This window comes from Lathyrus oleraceus, chromosome 6 (genome assembly GCF_024323335.1).
Source record: "Lathyrus oleraceus cultivar Zhongwan6 chromosome 6, CAAS_Psat_ZW6_1.0, whole genome shotgun sequence".
Lineage (NCBI taxonomy): Eukaryota > Viridiplantae > Streptophyta > Magnoliopsida > Fabales > Fabaceae > Lathyrus > Lathyrus oleraceus.
This window is the reverse complement of record NC_066584.1, coordinates 49,774,826-49,802,776: the sequence shown is the minus strand read 5'-3', so window position 1 is coordinate 49,802,776 and position 27,951 is coordinate 49,774,826. Positions and strand designations below refer to the sequence as shown.

The 27,951-nt window shown below is 34.8% G+C and overlaps 1 protein-coding gene across 1 annotated transcript; it reads right to left on the bottom strand.

Moving 5' to 3' along the window:
• Positions 1 to 277: 277 nt before the first annotated feature.
• Positions 278 to 27,742, bottom strand: LOC127097785 (mediator of RNA polymerase II transcription subunit 23). The gene is made up of 21 exons (XM_051036275.1): positions 27,491 to 27,742; positions 27,363 to 27,406; positions 27,072 to 27,171; positions 25,596 to 26,582; positions 24,625 to 24,859; positions 21,901 to 22,118; positions 21,366 to 21,573; positions 18,332 to 18,609; positions 13,459 to 13,542; positions 12,537 to 12,631; positions 11,514 to 11,676; positions 11,141 to 11,386; positions 7,141 to 7,311; positions 6,838 to 6,951; positions 6,625 to 6,750; positions 4,216 to 4,364; positions 3,611 to 3,851; positions 2,730 to 3,504; positions 2,020 to 2,201; positions 983 to 1,086; positions 278 to 875 (listed from the first exon to the last, which is right to left on the bottom strand). Exons 1-21 carry the CDS (start codon positions 27,608 to 27,610, stop codon positions 674 to 676), a joined length of 4,842 nt encoding a protein of 1,613 aa, XP_050892232.1. The 5' UTR covers positions 27,611 to 27,742; the 3' UTR covers positions 278 to 673.
• Between the last annotated feature and the right edge of the window lie 209 nt (positions 27,743 to 27,951).

Genomic DNA, 27,951 nt, shown 5'->3' with positions numbered 1-27,951 from the left:
ATGGTCAATTAAAATAATTTGAAAAAAAAACTGGCTTCAAAATTAGTTTTAAAACCAGGCTTATATAAAAATAAAGATGGTTATATAACCATAACTGAATTTATAATCGATTTTATAACTGAATTTTATTAAAATATGGTTATGATGATAAGTCCTACCCATTTAAATTTATAATTATAAGTGGTTATATTTTGGTTTTTTAAAATACCATCCATCCTATCAGCATTTCCACACTTTTTAATTCACATATGCTCTTAATTGAACTAAGACACAGCCGTCGTTGAAAACATCTATATTTTTCTGATACAAAGTTGTGAAGAAATGTATAATACATCAATTTATATACAACTCCTAACTCTTGCAAATTACCAAACACAAACGACACAGAAAATATGTGAAGAATCCACAATAAGTTTTGTTTCTCTTAACCATTCTTGAACTCAGTATACACGATTTCATTAGCCTATAAAAATACCTACTCATCCACAAAATACCAAAACTCTAACTTTGAGTATTTGACAATTTTCTTAAATATTTTTAATTATAACAAATAACAATACAAGGATCTAGGATTTTGGTAACTGGGGTATTATATTCTTCTGGAAAACTGAGAATATGCTATGTGCTGATATGTTCGTGGTATATTCATGAACTAAGTTGGTATATTCATGAACTAAGTTGGATTTGGGACTAACTTTGGATGAGATGCAGCATAAACAGAAGAATTCACATCAGTATTTAAGTGTGAGAGAAGATGTTGAATGTCTGGTCGTAAACTCTCTGCCGCCCTTCCAATGAGAGCCAAAACATCTGGTCGAGGCTTGCTGCTAGCCTGCACAGGCCCTCCCTGCCCTTCATAGTGAATGACATGATGACTGAACACCAAGTAGGAAAAATTAGCAGAGCAAGGCAGAGAATCAGGATTTCAAAATTTGTTATAACTTATAGTAATACATTTTAAAACAAATTGTTAAACACTTACAGGAAGTCAATGATATCTGCTATCTCTGATGCATCAGCAGCAATTGATATCTGGGAGTTCTTTCCAAATACATCCACCAATATACTTAACAGTAAGGATAGGGTCTGTGACATTTTTCAGTAGATTGGAGTAAAACAGTTAATACCCAAAAAATTTAATGAGATGTCAAATTTCAATAAAATGTGCAGAAATAAATTAACTAGGACTGAGAGCGGCACCATAGCTTTAGCGCACTGGAATTTACATTCCACATAATTCATTAAGGCTTTGTTTGCGAATTAGGAGGGGAGGGGAAGGGAAGGGAGGGTTTTGGAAAAGGAATTTTGAAAAAAATATAGAAAAATCTTTAATATTTTTTTGAAAGAATGATTTTATATAGAATGATAAAAGAATATTTATCGTTAACATATTTTTATTTTCGGAATACTATAACATAGACTATATTTCAACAATATATTTAAGCCATCCAAAACCCTCCAAACCCCTCCTCAAATACTATTTTTTTATTCCCCAAATTAGGGGGATTTTGTTTTATGAATAAAAAAAAATCCTCTCCACCAAAATCTCTATTTTTTTCACTCAACTTTTTCTTTTTTTCAAAGTCTTTTTCTCCCTTCCCCTCCAAACTCCCAAACAAAGTCTAAGGATGTGTTTGCGAGTTGAATTTTAGAAGGTTAAGTCTATATTTTAATTATTTGATATTTTAAAAAAATTAAAAGAATAACATTATACATCCCCTTACAAGTCGGTTTTGAAAGGATAAATTAGGCTCAATGTAAAAACCTAATAATATTCAGGGTAGGTCATATTCCGAGCAAGAGGTTGGCTCTCGATCCATAATTTCTTTCTTTAGTTTCTTTCATTTCTATCCATCTTGTAAGGAGCTCTAATTTCTTAGTTTCGTTAGTGTCTTTCTTCAGATTCTTAGAATAGCTTTGTTCTAAACATCAAAGTATTGAACCTAGAAGACACATGCATGAAGAGATGAACACACATGAAAATTGTATTAAAACTGTGGAATTGATCATTTTCTGTACCTTAATGAAAAGTGTATGAGTATTGGCAAGTTTTGGAAGGAGTGGGCCGATTATACGGAATGCTATCCTCAACATTGCAATTGAAGTTACTGGCCGAAGTTGCTTGATGATAACATTACTCCCTTCAAGCCATTCTTGAGGTAGGTTACTAAAGAAAGAATGAAGTAAGGCAACCACATTCCCTGTGATAAGAAAAGGCACGGGTTCCTTTTAAGCACAAGTAATCATTAAAAATAGAATGAAATTCACCTAGCTTCAATTGAAACAACATATCTTAGTGACCATAAATCAATGCAACAAAACTTGAATTTTTCTCACACATGATAGAAACAATAACAAAAGAGGATTTCTAAAATAAAAGGTTGTGCTACTATCTTCTTTTAATGCTCGACTTTCACAGGTCACTAAAACAAAAATTAAGAAATATCTTCCGGACCATCTATCTGTTAGTTGGTAACACTTTACTAGCCATAAGCCATGTCACCCTCAAGATAAAATTATAGGGTATGTAATCTTTGACATGCAAAAAATGAAGTGTAGCGCTGTTGCGAAAAGCAGATTTTTCTTGTCACACTTTTTCAGACAGGCAATATACCATAAGTCACAATTCTAAATATCAAGACAGATATAAGTAATATAGAGTATTCAAATTTTAATGGTGCATTAAAGTAAGAAATCTTTCAGTAAACAACCGTTTTGGCAATTCATACCGATGGCCGTGGAGGTATTGTTCTGTGCAGCCCATGTTGGATCTAACAAAGCATAGCCAACAGCAGAGTCTATTTCTACAAGTGACCTTTTCATATCTGTAAGCCACCAGTTCTCTTTTATTATACGTGTCGTCTCCAAGTAAAGTTGTGCATGAAAATCAGGAGGAAGTTGAGCCAGAAGGAGGCCACAAGCTTGAATCAACAAGCAAGACAGTTGTTGACTTGTATAACCACTTCGTGAAGCAAAGTTAGTGGTATTTACTCCGGAAGCTGAAGGAGTTGATCTACTTCCACCTAAGGAGTCTGTGCTTCCCCCTGAAGGTGATGTTGGCAACACTGAACCTTGCCCTACACCATTTGAGGAACCGTGGAGAGAATCGCTGGACTGGATCAATGTTGGTTGTATATTAACAACAATCTGAACAAGTGACTGTACTATCTGAGAAGCAGACACAGGAAGGGACAGTATTTCAATGACAGCAGTCTCAAGAACCAGCTGAGTATATGTGCCAGGATCCTGAATTTGGTAGAATGCCTTTTGGCCCTCAGAAGCATTTGGTAGTCCAGACTGAGATACTGCCGGCGGTTTGTTTTGGGCAGTACGCAGTGCACTGTTTGATGCATCTCCTATGCTTACAGATTTTGAATTGTTATGTAATGGAGGAATTACATTATTTACTATTCCCAACAATAGAGTAGTAAAATAGTCCAGAGGAGGGCACATGGCAGGATTTGACAAACTTATTTGCTGTGGGAATGACTCTGAAAAGGGAATCTGGAAGAAACACAAGCCCAATCGTTCTTAAGAGTAATACTTTTTTTAAGTTAAACAACTTTAAGGAAACACAAAACTGCTGACAAAATAAAATGCAGTTTATTACCTTACTGATGTCAAGTACATTGAGTATTCGAACAATGAGTTTTCCAGGAAGATGACCATAGAAATATGCAAGTATATCACGAACAAATGTAAATCTTAGAGGGTAATAAGCAAGCAATTGAGAATATAGAGCCAGTAGTCTTTCTGCTGTATCCATTGCATCATTCTCAATAAGTCTGTAAATAATTAAGGGAAGGATTGGAAGCAAGCGTGCTGCAATATCATCAAAGAACACGGGATACCTGGAAAGTTTGTAGCAGACAGCATCAGTCCGTGCAATTTGTACAGTAACGGTACAGAACAACGAATTAAATACTTAATTACCAAATAAAAAATGTATAACTAAATAGAAAATTGATTTAGGCCTTTTCATTTCTCTCGTTGCAAGCAGAAACGTTGGATGCATTAACAGGAATTGCACCTACTATTATGGTTTCAGTCACAAGAATATTTACAGATCTCCATCTAACAACACAACAATTTGGTTTAAAGTTCCATATTTTCAATTTTCAATTTTCAAGAAAGATTTTCTCAACCACTTGGGCAAATAAAGATGCTTGATCTTAGCAAAAGAAAGGTGTAACTCATTGTTTCAAGGGAATGTACCTATCCTTCCACGAAAGATGATTTCCAAGGGCCTTTTGTAGCTCAACCCGCTTGAATACACCTGTGTGAAGCCAATGTTCAGGGGGTCCACGAGTTAAACAAAAGAGTTTAACTCTCTGCTGAAGCTCTTGCCTATCAAGCAAACTGATCTGCAATCATATCAAAAACATTAATTATCTGCACATATGAAAGACACAGAAGTTCAATACCCCTGGCATATAATTATAGTAAATATGTATAACTTGTTAACTTGTGCTCTAAAGGCACGTGTTAAGGATCATGCTAACTTGTGCCCTAAGGGGCACATATTAAAAATCTAAAAATAGAATTTGTTTTAAATAAAACATTTTTTAAACTTTCTAGAAATTAAACGCATAATTTCCAAGACAATATTTCTACGTTTATTATTTTTATCATGTACCCTTACGACAGAAGTTAGTATTTTCCTACTCATTATAAGAGCAGTGCTTTGTAATAGCCTTATTGTATGACAAACAAGTTAACTAGTCAACAGTGGTCATTGACAGCTGTAACCAACTCGGAAATTGGTGTTTAAGTTCTTTGTATAACAAATATGCTTGGGATTGATTTAGTTTCCTTATTTTCAGTTTTTCCTTTCTTGAAAGGTTATCTCTTGTATATAAATTTGCACAACCTCATTGTGAAATACAAGTTAATTATTCTGTTATTCAACTCGGTATACAGAGCAGGTTTGAAATTCTAATTTTATTTTTGGGTTCAGCTTCCGTCAAGTTGCCACTGCCGAAAAAGTTGCCACTGCTACCGACACAAACACGTTCCCTACCATAAGAATCAAAGGCCGCCAATCTATCAACTCCTGAAACGACACTTCCAAGAACATTCACATGCACCGTCATAACAAAAGTTTCTTAACGGCACGTGGACTCCACGCGCCGCCCTCTGGCTACCGGTTTCCATCGCTGTTTGTCTCATCTGACTCGGTTTCCCTTCCTAATTCTGTTGGGACAACTTTCAGTATGTGGGTCCCACATTTGACATGTGTTTTGGAGGGAGTTTTTTCTTTTAATGTTGTGAAAACCTCTAGAAGACTCATCATTTCAGTTTTTGGTAATTTGTCAAAGGGATTGCAATCCAAGGTGTATTGGTTCTGTATTTAGATCCTTGAAATCTGCCAGTGTCAATGTCGCAATTACCATCTACGACGACTTTCCTGGCAAGTGATTACTACCACCATCGACCTTGCCTCCTCCAGAAAAGCCCATCCCTCGAAGGACGTTGCTCCACGCGTAACTTCTTCCTCGGCTCATGGACATCATTCACCGTCATCTCCACTGTATGCGAAGGCACGTCAATTCGACCGTCCGTCCTCCGTCTTGCCCATTCGACTTACCTTGTCCTCGCGGTCCCAGATTTGATCCACAAAAACACACGATGTAGTTCAAACAGCCTCTACTTCAAAAGTTCAAACACATTTGCCGCCTTTGTTTACAAAAGACGTTCTGTCACAATTTTGTGAGGTTTTTTTTATAGGATTTCATTCATTTGAGAGGTAAAGCAAAACACGGGGGATAGTTTGGGTTTCAATCACTCTTGACACAATGTATTTTTTACCTTATATCAATTTGATCTCTAATAGTAGACTTTCTAGTCGTTGGTGTCATCACACAGTCAATAGTCTTCGCTAGTCCCTTCGCCTCGCCAGAGTCAAGATTGAGTCATTGGTACCCGTCATAGATGATATGTCCCATTTATGTTGTTTTACATTCCGTAGTCTTGTTGTCCCACCATTGTCAAAGATGCGTTGTCAGCACCGGTTTCCGATAACTTTGGGACTCTTTCCACACTTAAGTTAGTTGTTTCAAGTGCATCATATGGCCCAATATTGTTGGAATTTTGTTTGGATGGAATTTGTGAAAGTTAATTGAAGTTCAGATATGTTGGTTTGAAACTTCCAAATGCAGTTTTGAGAAGGACGGATCTTGTTTTCTTTGATTGCTTGCAACGGAATTTTTCTCTCAGGCTGATGATCATTCCATCTATTAGGCTAGACTATCTTTATAGAAAATCTCTCTGATTTCACCCGCATTGCTATGTTGTCTTTCCATCTTATGTTTGGAGCAATATACTTTTTTTGTAACAAGCTAAAACTTAGTAAGCTTTAGCTTGAAGGGGAGTGTTAGAATCAAAGTCCTAATACTTATTATTAGGATTAGAATTAGCAAGTAATATCAATTAGTATTTATTCTATATGCTATTATAGATAGTGTTGAGTGTAGTCTGATTTAGACATACAGAATCACAAATTCAACATTTACTTGTCTCAAATTTTCAATCTCATTCTTTTTGCTTATTTTTCTATTTATGGAAAGAGGTCATGATTAGGGTAGAGATTAGAGAAAATAATCGAAGAGATTGAAATGTACATACCACAATACGCAAAGCATGTGGATCATCGTCACGATCAGTAAGTGCAAGAAGCAAGATATCCAAGGGAAGTAACTCATTTGTCCAAACAAAAAAGGCAAGGCTTGCACACGCTTTTAACATAAGGTCCTACACAAAGGAAAGCTATATGAAAAATGCTAAAAAGATACTGGTTTTCAGAATTCAATGATAAAAAGCTTCATTACAGATGTTAACCTGTATCAAGTGTCCTTGTTGAAGCTCTATTTGCATATGATGAAGCATAACATCAACCATGGTGTAAATGTTGGATGTCACTTCTTCGGGAGAAAATTCCCGCAGTACGCGTCCCTAGACAAATATTGAATCAGGTTAAGCATTTTGAGTGACTTAGAGAGTTTTGCAAATAAAAGGGAAATATTTATAAAAGAGAGAATATAGTATGGCAATGAAATGCATGGGGGGAAAACTTCCTTACAATGAAATGCATGGGAAAAAGATACCAGCATGACGAAAAAGATAGCAGTTAAAGATAAATACCAGGTTTCCACTGTTAATGTTTTCTGCATGGCCGTGCATTAATATCAATGCACCAGCACACAAATACTGTCTATGCTGAGGGAAACTATGGCTGATATAGGTCATAACATAACTAGGATCTGCCAAAGGTGAAAGAAGCTGGGTGCACTGGTGTATAACGGTAGTTTCTGCCTGCACAAGTGCCTCAAATTTTAATTTGCATATTTAGAAATGACATCAACATGCAAAAAAGTTGTAAAAAAAATGCGTTCACAGGATACCATAGCTCTTAACCAAGATTAATAGATTGTTGTTACTTCCTCCGGCTCATAATAAATGTCTTATTTGAGCTATGTGTGATTCTTAAGAAAATGATTAGATGTATAATATATTGATTTTAATGATATAATTAGTATCATTTACTAAAGTGTCTTTATTAATTATAGTTAGTGGAGTACTTGAATAGAATGAAAGTTAATAAATAAGGGTTTAGTAATAGAAAAAAAGAATGAATGTTATATTGGTATTATAAAAGGACATTTATTGAGACAGAGAAAAAATGCAAATAAGACATTTTTTATGAGACGAAGGGAGTAGTTGTTACTACACAATCAATTCTAATGAATACATAATTACATATAAATCAATTTATATCTCAACACTCCCTCTCAAGCTGGAGCATGTAGATTGTAGCCATCAAACTCGTCAGATATGTAAATTATTCTTGGTCCTTGAAGGATCATTGTGAAAATGTTTGTCAATTGATCATTAGAACCAACAAATGAAATAGCAATCTCATCATAGACACAATCTTCTCACGAATAAAATGACAATCAATCTAATATGCTAGTTTGCTTATGAAAAGATTGGACTAGAAACAATATGTAAGGCTCCTTGATTATCGCAAATGAGACTCATGATGCTTATTTTACCCAAGTGCAATTCTTGAAGATGTTTGAGCCATATGAGCTCCGAGGTAGTAAGTGTCATAGCTCTATATTCAGCTTCAACATTGCATCTCACAACGATAATCTACTTACTTTTTCATGAAATTAAATTTTCGCCAATAAGAACACAATATCCAGACATCTACAGCCTATCAAAGGGAAATCCAATCCAATCAGCATGTGTAACAAACAATATTTAAATTACCTTTCTCTCTATTAACAAAACTTTCCCATGAGCTACTTTAGTGTACCTTAAGATTCGAATCATAGCATCTCGATGCTAGCTACCCCACTGCCAAAAAAATACAAGTCATCCTAGATCTTTGACCTGAAAGTGGTGGACTAGATATTGTTTGAGTCTTACAATTCCACCATCATCATCACCTATAATGACCATATCATCAACACACAACCAAATAAATCCAATGCTGAATTCCTCTTGCAGAGCACTAAGATAACAGGGTGGGCCCAAAAAGAACTTAGTGCAGAATGAACTGAGAGCACCTTTCAGTAGTGACAGAACCAAAACACAGAAATGTCAGGGAAAAAAAGAGATCCATTGACCAAACAGGGTCAGAACATGTAATCGGCGACTGACAAGAATGGCACCGACGGCGGCCTCGTCAAAGGTCTGAAGGGTGGCACGTGGTGTTCACGCACCGGCGAGGCTGACCAGAAGTGAAAAGCGTGGGGCGGAGGACGGCGGTGAAACTTCAATGACTAGCCGATAGGATGGGGAAGAGTTGGATGGTGGATAGTGAGCTGGTACCAACTTAAGAATAAGGTTAGAGATTTACTCTCAGCTTGGTCTTATTTATATTGCATATTGTAGAACGAGAATTTCTTAATTAGGTGGAGGAATCAATACATAATAAATCCTAATGAATACATAGTTATATAACAATACACAAAAATCTTAATGGTGGGACGTTTAAGCTTTAAAAAAAGCGTTATAAAAAGTTACTAGTAAAAATGGGGAAAATTAGAATAACTATAAGGTAGCTAAGCAAGACACCAAGAAAAGTGATAACCAAATATAGAGCAAGAGCATATGAAAGTAATTGAGTCATTAGACAATTAAAAGAAGGGGAACAAGTATCAGCATACTTGCTAAAAACAAGGAAAGACAAGGAAGAGAATTGAACTAGGTGTGAATTGTGACGCATCAAGAATGGTGAGGGGATAGTATTTGTTACGAAACAATATTAAAGTAAGTAGGCTACTTTTGTAAACTTCTTAATGGAAAACACAAGTATTCTTTGAACATGAATAGACTTCACACTTGACAAGAAGATCAAAATTACTCCACTCCTGATACTGAAGAATCTAACAATTTGAGGTAAAGAAAAATTGAAGAGGATGGCCAATTGTAAGGAAATTTAATCAGATAATTCTACCGAGGTATGGACAGGGTAGGAGAGAGGCACAAGATGACTCACAAAGTTGTTCTACAAAACTATGAGGTCTAAATGTATGCCAAATGAACGAAAAATATGTACTTTAATCATTGTCTTTAGGAAGAGCGGCGACATGTAAAACTACAGATTATAGAAGGGAAAACGCGTGAGTTACTATGAGACTCTTGGACACAATAACTAAGCAGAGATTAAGGCAAGAGACCTGGGAAATCATCCATGTAAGTTGTTTACTCCTACAATTATTGGTGGAGATATTAGAAAAATCAAAAACAGCTTTACGATTTTCATTCATTTGGAAAAGACATGAGTATCTAAAGAGGTACTTGAATGTGAATATTTCTTATTGATATGAAAATATTTTAACAACTACTAACTATTTATATACATGAGAGTATCTAAAGAGGATACTAACAAATCATGCTATAATAAATATCAATATATCAAGAGATTTTGTGGAAGGATCAAAAGAAGAAAACAATTCAAATTAATAATCAGCGACTCAAAAATAGATGAGGTAGCTGTGACTAGCATGACAACACAAGATAGTAATACTGAATATTTTCTATGAGTCTGTTTGAGAGTTGGTTTTGGGAGGGTCTTGGAGGGAAAAACTTTAGAGAATTGTGTTTATATCTTGAAATGTGTTTGATATTTTTAAAAAGTTTAAAAAACAATATACTACGTTAACATATAAAATCATATTGTTTTTTAAACTTTTTAAAAATATCAAACACATTTCAAAATATAGACGCAACCCTCCAAGATTTTTCCCTCCAAAAACCGACTCCCAAACAGACCATATAGCTATGCTTAGAATTGTAGTTGGGTCTAACTCAACCTTACAAAACCGACTTGTAAGGTGAGGATTGCCCCCACTTACAACCAGATTTTCAAGTCATGTACCATTCAATGTGAGTATCTTTAACACACCTTTTCCCGCCCAGCAAGGTTGGGACTGGTGCGTGAATATAAATGGTAGGTGGCAGAATAGTAAAAATCTGATACCAACTCATAATTGTGGTTGGACATGACTCAACCTGACAAAGCTTAGAACTTGAGTTAAGCTTTATAAACACTTCAAATGTCATATCTCTGAGCAATGTGGGACTAAACTCACCCCTTCAAATCCAACACAATAAAGGTGTTGGAGACTGTAACGAAAATCCGCAATTAGGCGGGCTAGGGACACACGACACACCACAATGAAGGCAGAATTTCCATCACACCCTTCTCGTTCGGGTCAAAATGAGCTTGAAGCGTGGACGATGCAGGAAGCCCAACAACAAACCTAGGATAGACTTTGATACCATATTAAAATTTGAGTTAAGCTTTATCAACATTAACAAGCCATATTTCTAAGAAATGTGGGACTAAATTCACTCATTCAATCCAACACAATAAAGATGTAGGAGGCTGAATGCCGCGATTAGGCGGGCTAGGACGGACTGCGATGAAGGCAAAATTTCTAGCAGTTATAATAACACAAACTTTAAGAATATTTCTTGAATCATAAATAACCCCTCCCCTTTAATTAATTTTTCAAAATATAACATATTTATGCAGGGGCAAAATAAAAAACTACTGCAGTATGTGCCTCTGTTCATTACTGAAGGCATGCCTGCACATATGAAATACGCATTGGCTTGTATAACATACCTGTTGCCATGTTTGGATTGCATGGCTTCTTTTATCTGGTCGACCACTCAATGCTTCACGCATAACAGACGGGAAGTATCGGAGTGTTTTTTCTGACCATGTATGTACGCTGACTGCCATTATTTGATCCAACATGTTTTGGAGATAAAGCAGGTGATCAGCATCGGCAATCCCGCGGGTCTTAATTAGTATAGCCAGTGTTATAACCGTCACTCGGTTCAAAGTTTCCGTAAATTCTGTTGGGCCCTGCAAATAGTTTTAGAAAATAATTTAGACAATAAATAGAACACCAGTTTTGCATATAGAGTGATGAGTGAGCTCAAATGAATAACATAAAAATAGAACTTCCAGCTTTGATACCAGGGGCAAATACCTTTCCTTCCCTTTTAACCAAAAAGAAATCTCTCAATGAGAATATCAGATTCAGGCACAGATTTTCAGCTAATCTAAATACACGGTGATCTCCCCGTTTTCCTTTTAGAGCAGAAATTATCTTTGTCACGTCATACATCAAGGCTTTGCTTTTTCCCTGATACCTACCCAAAATGAACAGTTTATATTTTTATATTTGAATCATAACATTTGGCATATCTAATCACGGGCAAAATAGAATAAAGATTGAACATTTTTTGTCCATGCAAGTACAGTTGTTGCTTCTATTCCCAGTAAAAAAATGGTTTTAGCCAATAAAACATGGGAAAATTTGAAATTATCAGCAAAGTTTGGATACAAATCTAGAGTGTTCTCATTGAGCAAATTTACAAGATGAGCTATGAGTATGAAAGTGTCAAAGTTGATGAGATACAATATTCAAGATTAGTGTAAAAGTTGATTTACTAGGCAAGGCACGCACTAGGCCAAATTTGGCTTATGAGATTAGTGCGGTGAGTCAATTAATGTATGATCCAAAGACAAGACATTTGCAAGCCATAAATCGAGTTTTACAATATATCAAAGTCACTCTCGAGTGAGGATTCCTATTTAAAAAAGGTGGGAGCCTAATTATGGAAGCATAAAGTGATCGAATACTTTTCTTCATGAGCCATATAAGGACTAATTCAAACATTAACAAATATTACAGGAACTAAAACAAGGACCAAAAGTAAAACTTCTTACATTTCATGCCGAACAATTTTTTTTTACATAGAATGAAAGAAAATGTGGTATATTTATTGTGACAAAAAAGATATATATAGCCTCATTTAAGTCCATTTCTGAGAACTAACTATTCAATTGGGTGGGATGGCAAAGGATCTTGTAGTGTTAAAATTTAAAACCACTTATTGAACTGAAGGGCAAAAACATAGCAAAAAGATAGAGATTCCATACAATAACAACATGTCCTTATTTTTTGACAAAAAGAAATTTAAACTATGGTCCATATAGAAACAATCACCTGTAAAGTGGAAGTAGTCGGTAGTTCAATATCTCAAGAACCAAAAGTGTTACACCAGGCTTGCTCAACAAAGAAGGATTTTTTTGCACCAGATGCTGCAAGTGACATTTTCAACATGTGTAACTATAACATCAGCATACAAACAAAAAAATAAGTTAAATATTAAAATGAATAGGCAACAAAATTTATCAAAATGCTTCGTGAAACCACCATGGAAAGAACAAGAACTTGGTCATGATATCCCCAAGAAAAGGTAAGATACAGAACATCTCTATATTGTAATTTTATGGGATTTGCAGTTTGTTTTGTACTCCACAAAAACAAATAGTTTCACGTGGACGATAACAACAAGCTACATCACATAACTAATTTCCACAATATAAAAGTTAATTCAAAGCTGCAAGCTAACTTTGACTAGATGTAAGAGTTCCACCATGGAATTTCATACACTTAGGACTCCTTTGCTTTATTTTAAATTTGTCATTTTCTGTTTTCAATAAACACACATATTATATTAGTTCATGCATAATAAAAGAAATGATATCCAAATTGGAGAATAGTGGTGCGAGAAGGCAATAACATATTTGGAAATGGTGAAAGCAACTTTGTATCATTTTCACTATTTCCAAATATGATACTTTTTGACAAGCTAAATATCACATTACTTTGTATATTATCTTCTTGATTGTGTGTGCACTTGTATGTGTATAATATTAATAACAGAAATTTTTTTAAAGCAAAGTAAACAGGGCCATAACATTCAGATTAACATTTCAAGGAAAGAAAAAGACAGAAGTAGTTTTCCCTAGGCAGAAAATGGCATTATAAAAATAACACATTTTTATTTACATATTATAGACATAAATAAATTTTAGAAAAAAAAAGTAACACAACATTATCACTGAAGGGAAAATGAAATTACATTGAAATGCGAACGGAATAGTGAATGAGGTGCAATAAGCAGCAATCTGGTATAAGTTTCAACCATGGCAATGCTGGGTATAACCTGCACACAAAGACAAGCTAAATATCAAATAAGTTCCTTTGACCGATTAGAAGGGACAGCATAATTTTATTTCCAATTCTTTGAAGATGAAATCATTGCTTGAAATGGCAATTCCCAGGCCTCTCTCAAGACTTAATGATACATGTTAGAAGTTGTTGAGGATGGCTCATATTGTAGAGATTATTATGGGTTGTTGAGTATAGCTCATATTATTGAAATTATTATGGATAATTGAATATAATTCATATTGTTGAGATAATTATAGGTAGAGATAGTTGTTTGTTGAGGATAATTGGGTATTAGAGTTCAGGTAAATTGAACCCTAATATTATTTATATATATGGCTTGTCATTGAAATCCTAATGAATCCATAAGACAGAAATCCAAGGAACTATAGTTACTCTATAGTCGCAGAGGTAGGCACCATTGGTCAAACTGCGTAACAAAGATCAATCATGTTCATTGTGTTTTACTTTTGTTTATCTTTAATCTTCAATACTGGTTGTTGTTCTAATAATTGGTATCAAATTGCGATTAACCCTGGTGCAAATATCGAAGCACAAGGTTCGACGGATAGGTAATTTCGGATTATAACAAAGGAGGGTTAAGGAACTGTTGGCTCAGCAAAATTTACAAAAGACGTTGGGTGAGACAACACCAAACAACATGCTGGATACTGATCGGCAGAGATGAAGGAGAAGGTTGCAGTATTGATTCTCCTATGTGTTTCAGACAAGTTAATGTATCATATCCTAGAATCGGAAGGAGGTTTGGGACAAACTGGAGAGTCAATATATGTCAAAGACTGATGAAAATTGTCCGCAAAGCAGCACTATACAGCCTGAAGATGCAGGAAGGATCTGATTTGCAACAAAATGTCAATGTATTCAACAACATAATCACCGATGTAGTGAAGCTTGGAATGAAGATTGATAACGAAGATGAGGCAATTATCTTGCTGTACTCGTTATTAGGTTCTTATGACCACTTGGTGACTACTCTTACCTACAGGAAAGACACTCAGTCTTGATGTGGTTACTGGTACATTTTTGTATCTTTCTCAAAGGAGACAAAATATAGAGAAAGGAACTCAAGGTGACCGTCTGTATGTGAAAATGAGCTATGTTGTTAAACTCGGCCGTTTCTGCCGTTATCTCGACACGGAACAGCAAAATCAAGAAAACCGCGTCAGGTCATGCCATCCATCAAATATGGGTGACTTGACTGAAATGACCGCAATAATGGGATTGAATTTAGAACAACACTGCGTCAGAGTAGTCGCTCCAGCCGCGTCAGCCGTAAATGACATTACCCTTATATTTTGAAGGATAACAAGAATATTTTATTGAATTTTATTTGCATTTGCAACGTGTTTTGCTCAAGACTTCTGACTTTTATTTCTAAATATAAATACTTCATGAATTTTGATTATTTATTTTAGTTTTTAACAATTAGTGTTCATCAATATTAACTATATTAGTATTCGCGTCACTAAAATATCGGTTGTTTCGCTTCGCACTGCCATTCCGTTCCATTTTTTAAGATGGGCGCACCAAGCCATAATTCGAGATAGATAACATAGGAAATGGGATCACTACATTCAAATCAGGTAATTTTGGATTTGTTTATCTAGGTGATGATAAAGTAACTACTATCACTGGAATTGGGTAAATTAAAATTGTCATGGACGCTGGTGGTGTGTGAACATTAAACGAAGTCAGATATATTCCAGAATTGAGAAAAAAACTTGATTGCCCTAGGTACTCTACATGCAAATGGTTTCTCCTACAAATTTGATGGAGATAGGCACATTATGAAGGTTAGCAAGAGTCCATTGACTGTGATGAGAGTAAGTAGGATTGTAGGTAACATCTACAAATTATTGGGGAACGCTATTGTAAGTGATGTTGGATCAGTTAAGTCTGATAATGATGCAATGAAACTCCGACATATGCGTCTGAGTCATCTAAATGAGCGTGGGATGATGGAACCTCATAAAAGAAATTTATTGAAATGAAGTATTGTATACTTGGAAAACATCGTGTTCGGTTCAAGAATGAAAAGCACAAAACAGAGGGAATTTTATAATATGTGCACTCTGACATGCGGGGACCTACCAAAGAGGTTTCCATGGGTGGTTCCAGGTATTTTGTGCCTTTCACGTATGATTTTTCTAGCAAGGTTTAGGTGTATTTCTTGAAGCAGAAATTTGAAAGTCTTTACCAAATACAAATTGTGGAAGACAGAGGTAGAGAATCAAAGAGGCGGAAAAATCAAGTATTTAGAGTCAGATAATGTGACAGAGTACACTAATTCAAAATTCAAGAGGTTCTATGAAGAAAACGGTATTCAAAGACATTTCTCAATTCACAGAACACTACAATAAAATGGTATGGCAGAAAAAATGAATAGGTTTTTAACTGAAACGGTAAGATGCCTCGTTAAATGTTGGACAATCAAAAGGTTTATGGACATAGACAGTTAACATGACGTGTTATCTTATCAACGGGTCACCCCAGGCTTCATTGGAGGGGAAGGTTGCATAAGAGGTATGGAAGGTAATCATATCGATCTTGAATTTAAGGATTTTTGGGTGTTCTACTTATATGCAGATATCCAGTGAAGATTGATCCAAATTTGATTCAAAGTTGTCATGGAAGACTTAGGTGCTACTAAGAAGATTCTTGGTATGAAAATTCACAAGGATAAGAGTGTTAGAAAATTATGGCTCTCTCATAAAAGATATGTTGAAAAGGTGTCAGATAAGTTTGACATGAGTAATTTCAAGGTTGTGAGTACTCGATTGACAAATCACTTTAAACTCCAATGGATCAGTGTCCAAAGACAAATGCAAAAACTGAGTATACGTCAAATGTCTCTTATGCCAGTGTTGTTGGTTGTTTAATGTATGATATGATCTGCACTAAATCAGATTTGGCACAAGCTGTAAGTCAAGTTTGTAAGTTTATGTCCAAACCAAAAAAGCGTCATTCTCAAGTCCTTAAAGGGTACTATAAGTTAGGGTATCACGTTAAATAGTGAACAGGGTGATCATTCCGTTGTAGGATATGTTGATTCAGACTATGTTACTGATATGGATGACAGGAGATCTACAACAAGATATGTTTTTACTTTAGCAGGAGTATTTTTTGTTGAAAATCATCAATTCAATCCATAATGGTCATGTCGACAACTGAAGATTAGTACATGGCGGCAAGTGAAGCTGTCAAAGAAGCTTTATAGCTTACATGATTGATAAGAGAATTGGGTGTGGAGCAAGGTGGAATTTGGTTGCATTGTGATAGTCAAAGTGTCATTTATTTTACAAACAATCAGGTGTATAATGTCAGGACCAAGCATATTGATGTGAGATTTCACAGGATCAGAGAGTTATTTGCAACTGGATAGATATTACTTGAAAAAGTTCATACTTCAGAGAATGCAACTCATAGATTGACCAAGTCAAACATCAGTGACAAATTCAGGCATTACTTGGACTTGTTACATGTTTCTCAATGTTAAGCAAGAAGTGTATCAACCAAGTTGTCAGGATGAATTTTCATGTAGGAAGTCTTCACAGGTATTTGATAATTGTAAAGATGAAGATTGTTGATTATGATTTATACTGTTTAGATTATTATAGGTTGTTGAGTATAACTCTAATTGTTGAGATAATTATGGGTAGAGGTCATTGTATGTTGAGAGCAAATAGGAATTGGAGTTTAGATAAATTGAACCCTAGTAACATTAAGTAATCCTAATGAATTCATACTACAGAAATCAAAGCAAACTATAATTGCTCTATAGTCGCAGAGATAGGCACCATTGGCCGTAAGGGTGTTCAAAACTGAACAAACTCAATAGAATACCGCAAACCAAATCAAACTAAACCGAAACCACAAAAATCGCATTTGATTCGGATGCATTTGGACCATTTTTTTACAAAACCACACGGTTTGGTTTTGTTTGTGGTTTGTATTTTGCAAACCGAACTAAACCAAACTAAACCGCATTACATTATAACTCAATCTTCACTTATCCTACATCCAACCCAAAATCCAAACCTATTATGCCTTAACCTTACAAATATTCTCTTACTCACACTTAGGGTTTTAATTTCAACCTTCTCAAGTTTCTCCTAATAATATCGCGCATTCTTCTCATCTTCTTTGTCATTTACATCTCACCTCTTCTACTCTAATCTTTCCTCTCTTATGTTCTTTATTTTTTCATCTTCTCATTTTTATGCTATTGCTTTCTCTTCAAATTACGTTTTTATCGCACATTTCTTCTCTAATCTCTCCTCTCATCTGTTTTATCTTTTTTATTATAATATTTTTTATATTGTTTTATGCTACTATTTTATGTTCTTTTATTTCTCTTTTGTCTAATATTGTTTTTGTATATTGAATGAGAAGTTTGTATGAATATGATGAGTTTTGTTGTTATTTGGTAATGTATGAATGATTAAGCCCAAAGTTATGTTGTTCTCTATAGGTGTATGTATGACTCAATAAAAATCTTGTAAAAAATCGAACCAACCTAAACCGCATTGGTTTGGTTTGGTTTTATTTCTAAAAGTCAACCGAACCAAATCAAACCGCGTATTTTTTTCTCTTGCGGTTCGGAGGATTTTTAACGTTAAAACCGCTCAAACTGCACCGTGAACACCCCTAATCAGGCAAACTGCGTTAACAAAGATCAATTGCGTTCATTGCTTTTACTTTCTTTTATCTAACAAAAGTCATACTACGACAGTGTATGTGTATGTGAGAGAGAGAAAGAGAACCTGCCCAGAAAATAGAGAATCTTCCATTTGATAAGACAGCTTCAAACATAAGTTCAATGAAAACCCCGATAACAATGATATAGGTATTGGGCTCACTTCTCGTGTACAAACTAATCTCTCAGCTGGTTGTAGATTTGTTGTAGGTAATAAGTCTATAACTCCAGGAGAAGTTAACCAATTCATTACTGTTTCAAGAGCAGGCTGTGCCATTGTGTAGGTCACAACCCAAAACATTCCTATTGAGCGTTCGTCCATATTCATATAGTCCATCATTCGGTCTGTTGAAAATTCAAGTGTTTATTAGAAAGACAAAATCAGATAATACCAAAATAATAATTTAACTAAATTTAACTATACTTCACTCAGCAAACTGCCAAAATTATGGAGAAGGGTATAGAATAAATGTATCGATATGCAGAGAATGTAGCAAAAGAAAAACAGAAAAGATTAAGAAAAATTTAATCAGAGAAAGGAGATACACCATGACATATACTGTTAGAGGAGATAAAATTCAAAGACGAAGTGTTCCATTTTTTTCTAAAAACTTTTATAATAATTGAATGATTCAATTATAACTTATAAGTTATAACTGAACCTTGGTAGTTATAGCTTAGCCTAACCCTACACCCAGGGTGTCTCAACGACTCAACCTACGTCATAATTAACTTTTGGTTAGTAATGTAGACGTGGTACATAGAAGGGAAATGAAGCTACTAAAAATTTCTTATTTCAAATATATATATATATATATATATATATATATATATATATATATATATATATATGAAATAAGAAATGAATAGTCATCCAGCTATTTTTCTAATATATATATATATTAGAAAAATAGTTGCATGACTATACTAATATTTATGTTAACGGAGAAAAAAAATTACTAGTCTACAAATAAGTTGCAACTAGAGTAAACCATGATAAATATTTCAGGTTTGCCATCATATCCAACAGTAAAAGAAGATCGCAGTGCAGAGGAGGAGGGATTCAATCTTTCACCATCATGAAAATAGAAAAAAGGAAATGTTGATTGAACATATAATTATCAGTTGTTCTTTACTTCATTATTTGATTTAGTTTCCTTAAATAATTAGGCATTACAAATATGGTTCCCTGTTAAAATTAATATTATTTTGTGATAAAGATAAGCAAACACTAATCTTTTTAAATAGAGTATTTTAGTCTAATAGGTCTTTAAATAGAGTATTTTGGTCTCATAGATCTTACTAAAAGTCCAAACATGATTAATTACTAATAATACTAAAAGTAACAGTAGTAAAATTAACTATTTACAACAGTTCTCCTCAATGTATATCTATCATTTCCAGTTTAGAAACAATTCTTTTAAAGTTATTGTTGCTTAGCCCTTTCGATAGAAGATCTACAAGGTTGCCTTGGGAGGACACATGGAATGCAAATAAGATCATTGTTTAATTTTTCTTTAATAAATTGTATCAACTTCAACATATTTGATTCTATCATATTGCATTGGATTTTGGGCTATGGAATATATTAATAGTAGACTTATTATCACAATAAAGTCTCATTAGTTCGTCACACTTTATCCTCAAATCTTCTAAATCAATTTCAGCCATAATAATTTCCGTATTCCTTGTGCCATTGTCCTAAACTTTGCTTCAACACTAGATGTTGATACTACTATTTGTTTTTTAGTCTATCAAGTCAAAAGATTTCTACCTAGGAAAGTGCAATAACATGTAGTTGATATACAATTGACCCTGTATAGTCGGCATCGGCATATGCTTCAGACCCACTCTTATTTCTTTCAAATAAAATTCCTCTACCAAGTGTTCCTTTTAAATATTGTACAATTCGGAACGCAATATATAAATGAATTTTCGTTGGTCAGTGCATTAATTGGATGACTAAGCTAACAGCAAAAGCAACATTAGGTCTAATATGTGAGAAGTATATAAGTTTTTCGACTAATCCCTGATACATTCTTTTATCAGCCGCAATATCTTCTTCTGTGTTTTCCAACTTCAAACTTAGATCAACCGGTATATTTGGAGACTTGCATGTCTTACCAATCTCTTGCAGAAGACCACTTTCTTATAGTGGACAACTTCAACTCCCAAAAAGTATTCTAATTTTCCCAATGTCTTAATCTCAAATTCCTTGGCTAAGTGTATGCCCAATAATTGTTGTCCTTCCTCATCATTACTTGTGACTAAAATAACATCCACATACACCAATATCACGGTTATTCCCCATGTTTCAAAATGTTTGATAAATAAGGTATGATTTTCTTGATTTTATTTTAAGCACAGTTATTAATAGCGGCCGCATTAATAGCGGCCGTTCCAGGCGCTATCCCGGGATTCTCTCCCGGTGCTGCAACCCTCCGCTACGGAGGAACGGCGCACATCCCATTTTTGGATAGCGGCCGGGAAAGCTGGGATAGCGGGTTGCAGGAGCGGAGCGCTTTCCGGCCGGGAGCAGTTTTCTGCTTTCAGGGCTTTTTTGGAGTGTGAAAAGACCTTTTAACACTTAAAAAATTTTAACTTGGAAAAATTATTGTAGTCGTCCGTGTTTTCTCCTCTCATTCGTGTTTTTTCACCTTTCTCCATCGTGTTTCTTTTGTTTTCTCCTTTTCTATTTTGTTTTTTATCCTATTCTTCTCTGTTCATTGTTTTTCTATTCGTTTTCAGGTTGTTTTTTCATGAATGTATTAAAAATGGAAAGAGGCGTATCATTTTAGAACAATTTTATTTTACAAATAAGTTAGTTGTTTTGGTATGGAGGGAGTGCCATTTATATATCATATTCTATGTAGCACCGACACCTCTACAAATAGGTGTGTCCGTGTCTGTGTCTAACACCTGTACCGACACTTGTGATTACGTTTATTTTTTTATTTTTTTTTTAATTATTATCGGTGTCGTCGTGTCAGTGTCGGGAGCGTATTCGCCGTGTCCGTGCCTCATATATCATATTTAACTTAATCAAATAGCAAACCATTGTCATTCATTAAATCATGATCAAATAATCATATTTAATCTACCTTTGCTTGCTTGTCTCCACCATTCATCTATTTGCTTTCCTTTTTGAAGTTGTTCATTATTCAGGTACTCTCTGGTTGATGTGTTTAATGACCATATACGTAAATTTTGACAACTGCTTACAAAATCAAGCAAGATACTTTGAGGACTATTGGGATCCGAACTTCTGTCTTCTCTATGAAATGATAAAACCTTTCTGGTTGTTTCCACCTGTCATGCAGTGCCAAAGCCATTATTATACATTTAATGCTAGCTAGAACAATTTCATGAAAATAATGTAATGCACCAACTTAAGTAGCAGCCCCATCATAAAATTATTTTATTAAACAGATGAAAAATTAGAAAGTCTGGGTAAGAAAATATTCATTCCATAAAGCCATTATGCTATTACTAAAATATGTTTCACAAATCAAATAAAAAAATCTCTCTTAGCATCAAAAGTAAAGTAGAAATAGAAAGAATAACAAATTTTGCTTGTCCAAAACAGAAGCAAAAGAGAAAATAGAAAATAACAATGTTTAACATTAAATTAACCACCTTTCTAGAATCTGAATTCAAAGCATTCATGACCAGCTCAATTCGTATTATCTGTGCAAGCAGCCAAGTCACGTGATTTGTCCTAAGTATATGATGATCACCCTCGGAAAGACGTGACACCAGCTTGTCCACAAAGTCAATAAAATCAATGCACCCACTTTTCGTAAGAAAATAAAAAATATCAGAGAAGACAAGCCAGTCCTGCCAGCAATTTATCTCTGCAAAATTCAGAAGGAATAAGCTTTTAAAATGTGATAAACAAACTTTCCTAAAATCAATCATTTTCATTAGCATGGAAGATTATACTATAAAAGAAAAAAATGGAAAGAAAGTATGGCAGAGGGATGAAATGATAATGAAATCTCCAAACTCGAAAAATAATAAAAGGAAAGATCAAAAGAAAAAGGAGCACAAAATGCAAAGTAGCTGTCCAATCCTACAGAGGTAATAAACACAATCCTAGAACAGAACATAAATATCAGTGAAGAGATATCTATCAAAAATGGATAATCCTATCCTAACCAAATGCTCCAAGAATACCGTAACTTTTTAGAAGAAATTTCGTTTAACAAAAAAGGTGAATATAACTCATGGGGAGATAAGAAATTTTCCGAAATTGGTACAATAAAATACACCAAAATAAAATAGGAAAGGGAAGAATTGTCTATATGTTTATGGGATATCAATATACATAAAGAAACCTATCTAGTTGTACTGCAATGCAGTATACATGAAATAATAGAAGGTGTGAAAATAGCACATATATTTGGATGAAATTCCATATTTTCACGAACATTGGAGTCCTGGTAATGACCTTCTCATAGTTGGTTGACAGTTAGAGTCATGGCAACTTCCTTCTCGTAAACAGATAATAGATCCAATTTCATGTAGAAGAAGATGGTGCCGAGGATGTCACAGTGTGTGACAAGCATCATACATGAAATTTGAATTTATGTGAGCAGCGCGTTTGAATCCACATTACTCCTAAAGTGGTGTTGGCTAGACATCAATATTCTAATTTTGTGGTGGATTGAGTAACTAGTGCTTTATTTCTGAACCACCGTGAGATAAAATTGGATGCCAAAAGATAAGCCAAGATGCACCTACAATGATCTGGCCTCGAGGCCCTGTATGCATTACTTTTGAAGTGGTGTTGGCTAGACATCGATATTCCAATTTTGGATCCTTTGAACCACCTGGCATGGTTGTAAGAATCACGCTATAACTCCTGAGATCGTGCGATCTTGCACCCCTGCAACTGTTCTCCAAGTTGGAGCCAGTGGCTGAGCTAGGCCATTTTTATTGAGGGGGCCATAATGTACAACTGAAGTAGATAATAAAAGTTTGATACTAATATAGCAATTTGTTTGATAGTGCAATGAAAAAGTACACGAATCATTTTGTGTATGTAGATAGGTTTGATTCCCATTATTGACATTTTTTGAAATAAATTGATAAAATTACAAAATATCGTGTGATAAAGTTTGAACTCGGGACCTTGAATTCGCAAAATACCATTGCTTACCGCTGCGCCATATTGTTCTTTAAATAAATAAGTGAAACAAATTTTATTTATAAGTATATTTTATTATAATTTGTACACCTCCCTTTCAAAAGTAGAAAGTTTTGGAAGGTTTGAGGTGGCCCTGTCATGATGTAGCTCTGCCCCTGGTTGGACTGTTCCAAAGATCGTGGAAGATGGCGGGGCGCAGTTGATGAGCAGAGAAAAAGCGCGAGATCAAGGGATCCGCGCGATCCGATTCCTACCATTGACCCGTTTCACACCTGTTTTTGATCTGTCACTTACACACTTGTTCTCGACCCGTTCTGGTCAATTTTAACTCGAATTTCCTTGGAATATGAATGTTGTGTCGTAATGGTTAAGGTTTTGGCATTTATTGCCTTTTAATTGAGCACTCAAATTTTCCGATGTCCAGTTTTCAAGTTCCAAATGCTCAATTTAAACACAAATAAAAGACACTAAATTCAAATCAATTCCTTCCATTCTTCTCATCTCTAACCGTTCAATCCACATCTGCACACTGCACTGCCGTTCCTCTTTTTTCCTCACAAAACAGAGCCTTTCCATCAGTTTATAGTGTTAAATGATAATTTTAGACATTTTTTGAGCTGAGATGATATTTTTAGATGATGTTTTTTGGATCATTTTTGAGACAATTCTGTTTTTAAAATGCTGTTACAGGAAACTATGTTTGAGAAATTTATTTATTTTTAGATAAATGTTTGCTACTCGGGATTAAATTAATGAAAAATTCATGTTAAGGGTATTTTTCCTAGTTATTTCTATAATTGTCTCTATGGTAACATCTTACGACCTTTGTTACGATCTTCCGAGACACGCTCTTTCTATACCTAAATGATTTTTAGTGGGATCCCGATTCACCTGCTATCGGACCATCCACTATTTATATCCACGCATGCCACCTGCTCTTGGACGACCCTCTATTTATATCCACGCACCAAACTCAACATCGTTGGGCGTGAGGGAATGTGTTAAAAGTCTCATTTAGAAAGATCATTGCCTGAAAATATGTTTATAGGTGGGAGCAATCCTCACCTAAAAAAGGTTGAATTAGACCCAACTATATATATATATATATATATATATATATATATATATATATATATATATATATATATATATATATATATATATATATATGTTGAGAGAGGGGAAGGGAGGGAGAGAGGGAAGATCATTGCCTGAATTTGTTAATTTGGATAGTTCTACAATTCTATCAATAACTGCCTCACAAATCATCTCTGAAGAAAAAACAGCACCAGCAGTAATTCCTTGAGATGAAGGCCTGTAGCAAGGAGCCAGTACCAGTACCCGTCTCCACCAATCAGGTGAAGGTGTGGTACGGAGAGCATGCCTGATGCAACGTACAGCTCTCTCCCAGTCCAAACTTCCCTTCTGAATAGAGGTTGTAATATCCTACAGACAACAATAAGAGACAAATTTATCAATTTGGGACCAATTATGATCAAACTAAAATAGAATAAGACAGCAGAATATCAAATTTAAAAAATAGGTAAGAGTCAAATTGGAGAAATCACTAAAAATGAGAAAATTAATGGACTTTCCATTAAATCAATCATAAGGATAAATATATTTAATGATAATGAAATACCCAGTGACGAAATGCCATGCCACTAATATTCTATCTGTAAGGTAGATCTGGATGAAGCCAGAAACAGAGTACATATTTACATACATATACATATATGTTGTGAAAATGAAAACATGGCCGTCACATTAACTTATTGATGTCCAGAGCCGAAGCGAACGGGGTAATTAGATTAACTAACTCAATCCTTTTTATAAATAGTTCTGAACACTACATCAAATGGGCTGCATAAACTATTAATAACTCAAACTAAATCTATCAGAATTGTGAAAGCTATTCCCTACTTTAAACAATTTTCCAGTCAGCTTTTTATTTGGCGTGCTATGAAGGCTTGGTTGATCTAGTGGTTACTCGGCCAACCATTTTCATAGCAAAAATCTTAGTAGTGTTGATATTGAGACAGACATCATTTTTTTAACAAGGAATTAAAAGAAGGGTGTTGTAAGTATATTGTTTGCTGAAAAATAAGATAGTATCCGAGCATTCATGTACAGTCTCATTCATTAATACTGAGTTTCTTGAAATAGAAATGAGATTATTCACCTCTCCGTGCAATGGTTCTCCAAGTACACTTAAATATGACAGTGGTGATAGTCGCAGGTGTGCTACTGCTTCGCTTGAAATAGTAGGTGTGGTCTGGTTTAGGATTCGATGAGTCCCAAATGTAGGGCAATGAAGATGCTGGTCTAACATTTGCATGTGCAGAGCCATCATATCTCGTCTCCTGTGGATCTCCAAGATAAGTGTAAATAATGCTTCATCATCGGGTATATTTTCTATGAATTGAAAATCACTCCGTAATAATTCATAAAAGGGAACCCGACATTTTCCCTCGTCAACTAAAAGCCAGATCACATCCAAGCAACTATGTAGCCAAGCTATTACGGTTTTGTCAAGTCTCCATGACTTAATAATATCAGATTCATCAACTCCATGTTGTCTCTGGTCCCAATTCACCAGCCAATTCAGCATATGGTTGAAGATTTCGGCATATGTCACAGGTTTTAAACTGAATTCCAGACCAGTTAAAATGATTTTGCAACATAGCTGGCGAAGGCTACTGTTACTGATATCATTATTTCTAACAGACGGGCTGCCTCTTAGTTTAAACTGTAATCCACTCGAGGAAATATCAGATGATTTTACAGGAGATAGAGCTGCACCAGATAACGGCTCCATCGATGACTGTGCGGGGGAGCCAATAGTGTGGACAGAATTCAATGGAGATGCAGGATTTGAAGACTGAAAATTAGAAGAATTAGTAATTGTGTTTGGAGGCAGCATTCCCGACTGTGACAAGCTAGAAGAGGTAACTGTTGGCACTGCTTGACTCATTTGACCAACCGGTAATTCTGCCGAAGAAACTGAAGAAAGAAGGGAAGGAAGAAAGGTGTCCCAGTTAATGCACCCAATACCACTCAAGCTTCGCAAAATAAAAATAAGAAAGTCTGATCGCGATCCATGACCACTACATTGTGCAACCAATGGTATAAGAACAGCTTCAGCCACAAAACGTAATTGCTCATGGTCCTGAAAGTAAAATGTACCGCTTACATAAATAAATACAACAAGACAACATAAAGTATAAAGACTGTCCATAACCACTACATTGATCGAAGACTTTCAAAATATTATGTCAGCAGCTACAATATCAAAGACTAAGGCTTTGTTTGTATTTACGGTTTAATTAAGTTATATCATATATATTAAATTAAATTATGTATTATTATCATATAAATGTATAAGATATTTCTATATCAAAAGATAAAATAAAATCAGATTGTTTTCATATAAGCTAAGCTAATGGAAATAAGTTGAAAACAATTTATGGACATTTCGTTAACTGCTTTCCTGAATAAGTCTCATATCTTTATGTTAGTAGTAACTTCAAATAAGTCAATCTAAACGGAAAATGATGACTCTCTCAGATAAATAAAATATCTTTAACAAGTTGAACACATCACTTAAGACAAAGCATGGAGTTTACAACAGAAGGAATATCTGAAATTCAAAACTCACCGGAAACTGGCTCTGAAGTTGCTCAAAATCTAAAATGAATTGCTCATTCGGCGGCGGAAGCTCTCTGTTAATAGCATGCACCCGTTTTTGCGTTTTGTTCCTGAAATTGATTTTTATCCAACAATCACAAACAAACGTAAGAAGCTAATTAGATAAAAATAAAAAACTCTAAATTACAAAAATAAAAAATAATAACAATCAAATTCCATCAACTACGAAAACAAATCAAACGATTAACGAATTTGAACGTTGCAAAAACAAACACGGAACTATTACAGTGAGTGAACTTACGGTGGTTCGCGGAGTGAGTCGTCGGGTTTGTTGCGGCTGTTTCTCTGAAGAAATGAAACGGAAATGAGGAAGAAAGTAATTGAGCGGAAAGTAAAGTAGAAAAAAGAAAGGGAATGAAAGAAACTTACTCCAAGTCCTAAGTAGAGAGTGAAGAGATCGAGAATCGGTACTCGAGCAGGGTGGAATTGGACAGAACGCGATGGTGGTGGCGGCGTTGTTAGTGATCGCTGATTCTGAGATTGATCCATTTTTGCGGTTTCATTCAATTTCCCGAGGTTTTGTTATTGCAGTGTTGGGTTCTGTTCTGAGTTATTTCTTGGTAATAATAGCTCTAGTGTGTTAGAGAAGAAGAAAACGTGGGAAGTTCCGATATACACCGAGTGGGTAGGGTATATATATATATATATATATATATATATATATATATATATATATATATATATATATATATATATATATATATATATATATATATAATAAAGGTTTAATTCATCTTTTATTGTGTTGATTTAGTCTTTTAATTCAAAAACGTAACACTTTATTCTCTTCAAACATTTATGTTAGTCTAACAAATCCCTTTCCCTTCTGT

Excerpts from the sequence above, each read along its gene's own strand:
- LOC127097785 (XM_051036275.1), bottom strand. The coding sequence starts at position 27,610 with ATGGATCAATCTCAGAATCAGCGATCACTAACAACGCCGCCACCACCA. Across the intron at positions 6,751-6,837 it reads AACAAGGACACTTGATACAG|GACCTTATGTTAAAAGCGTG; the intron begins GTTAACATCTGT and ends TCCTTTGTGTAG. Across the intron at positions 3,852-4,215 it reads CATCTTTCGTGGAAGGATAG|GTATCCCGTGTTCTTTGATG; the intron begins GTACATTCCCTT and ends CAAACTTTCCAG.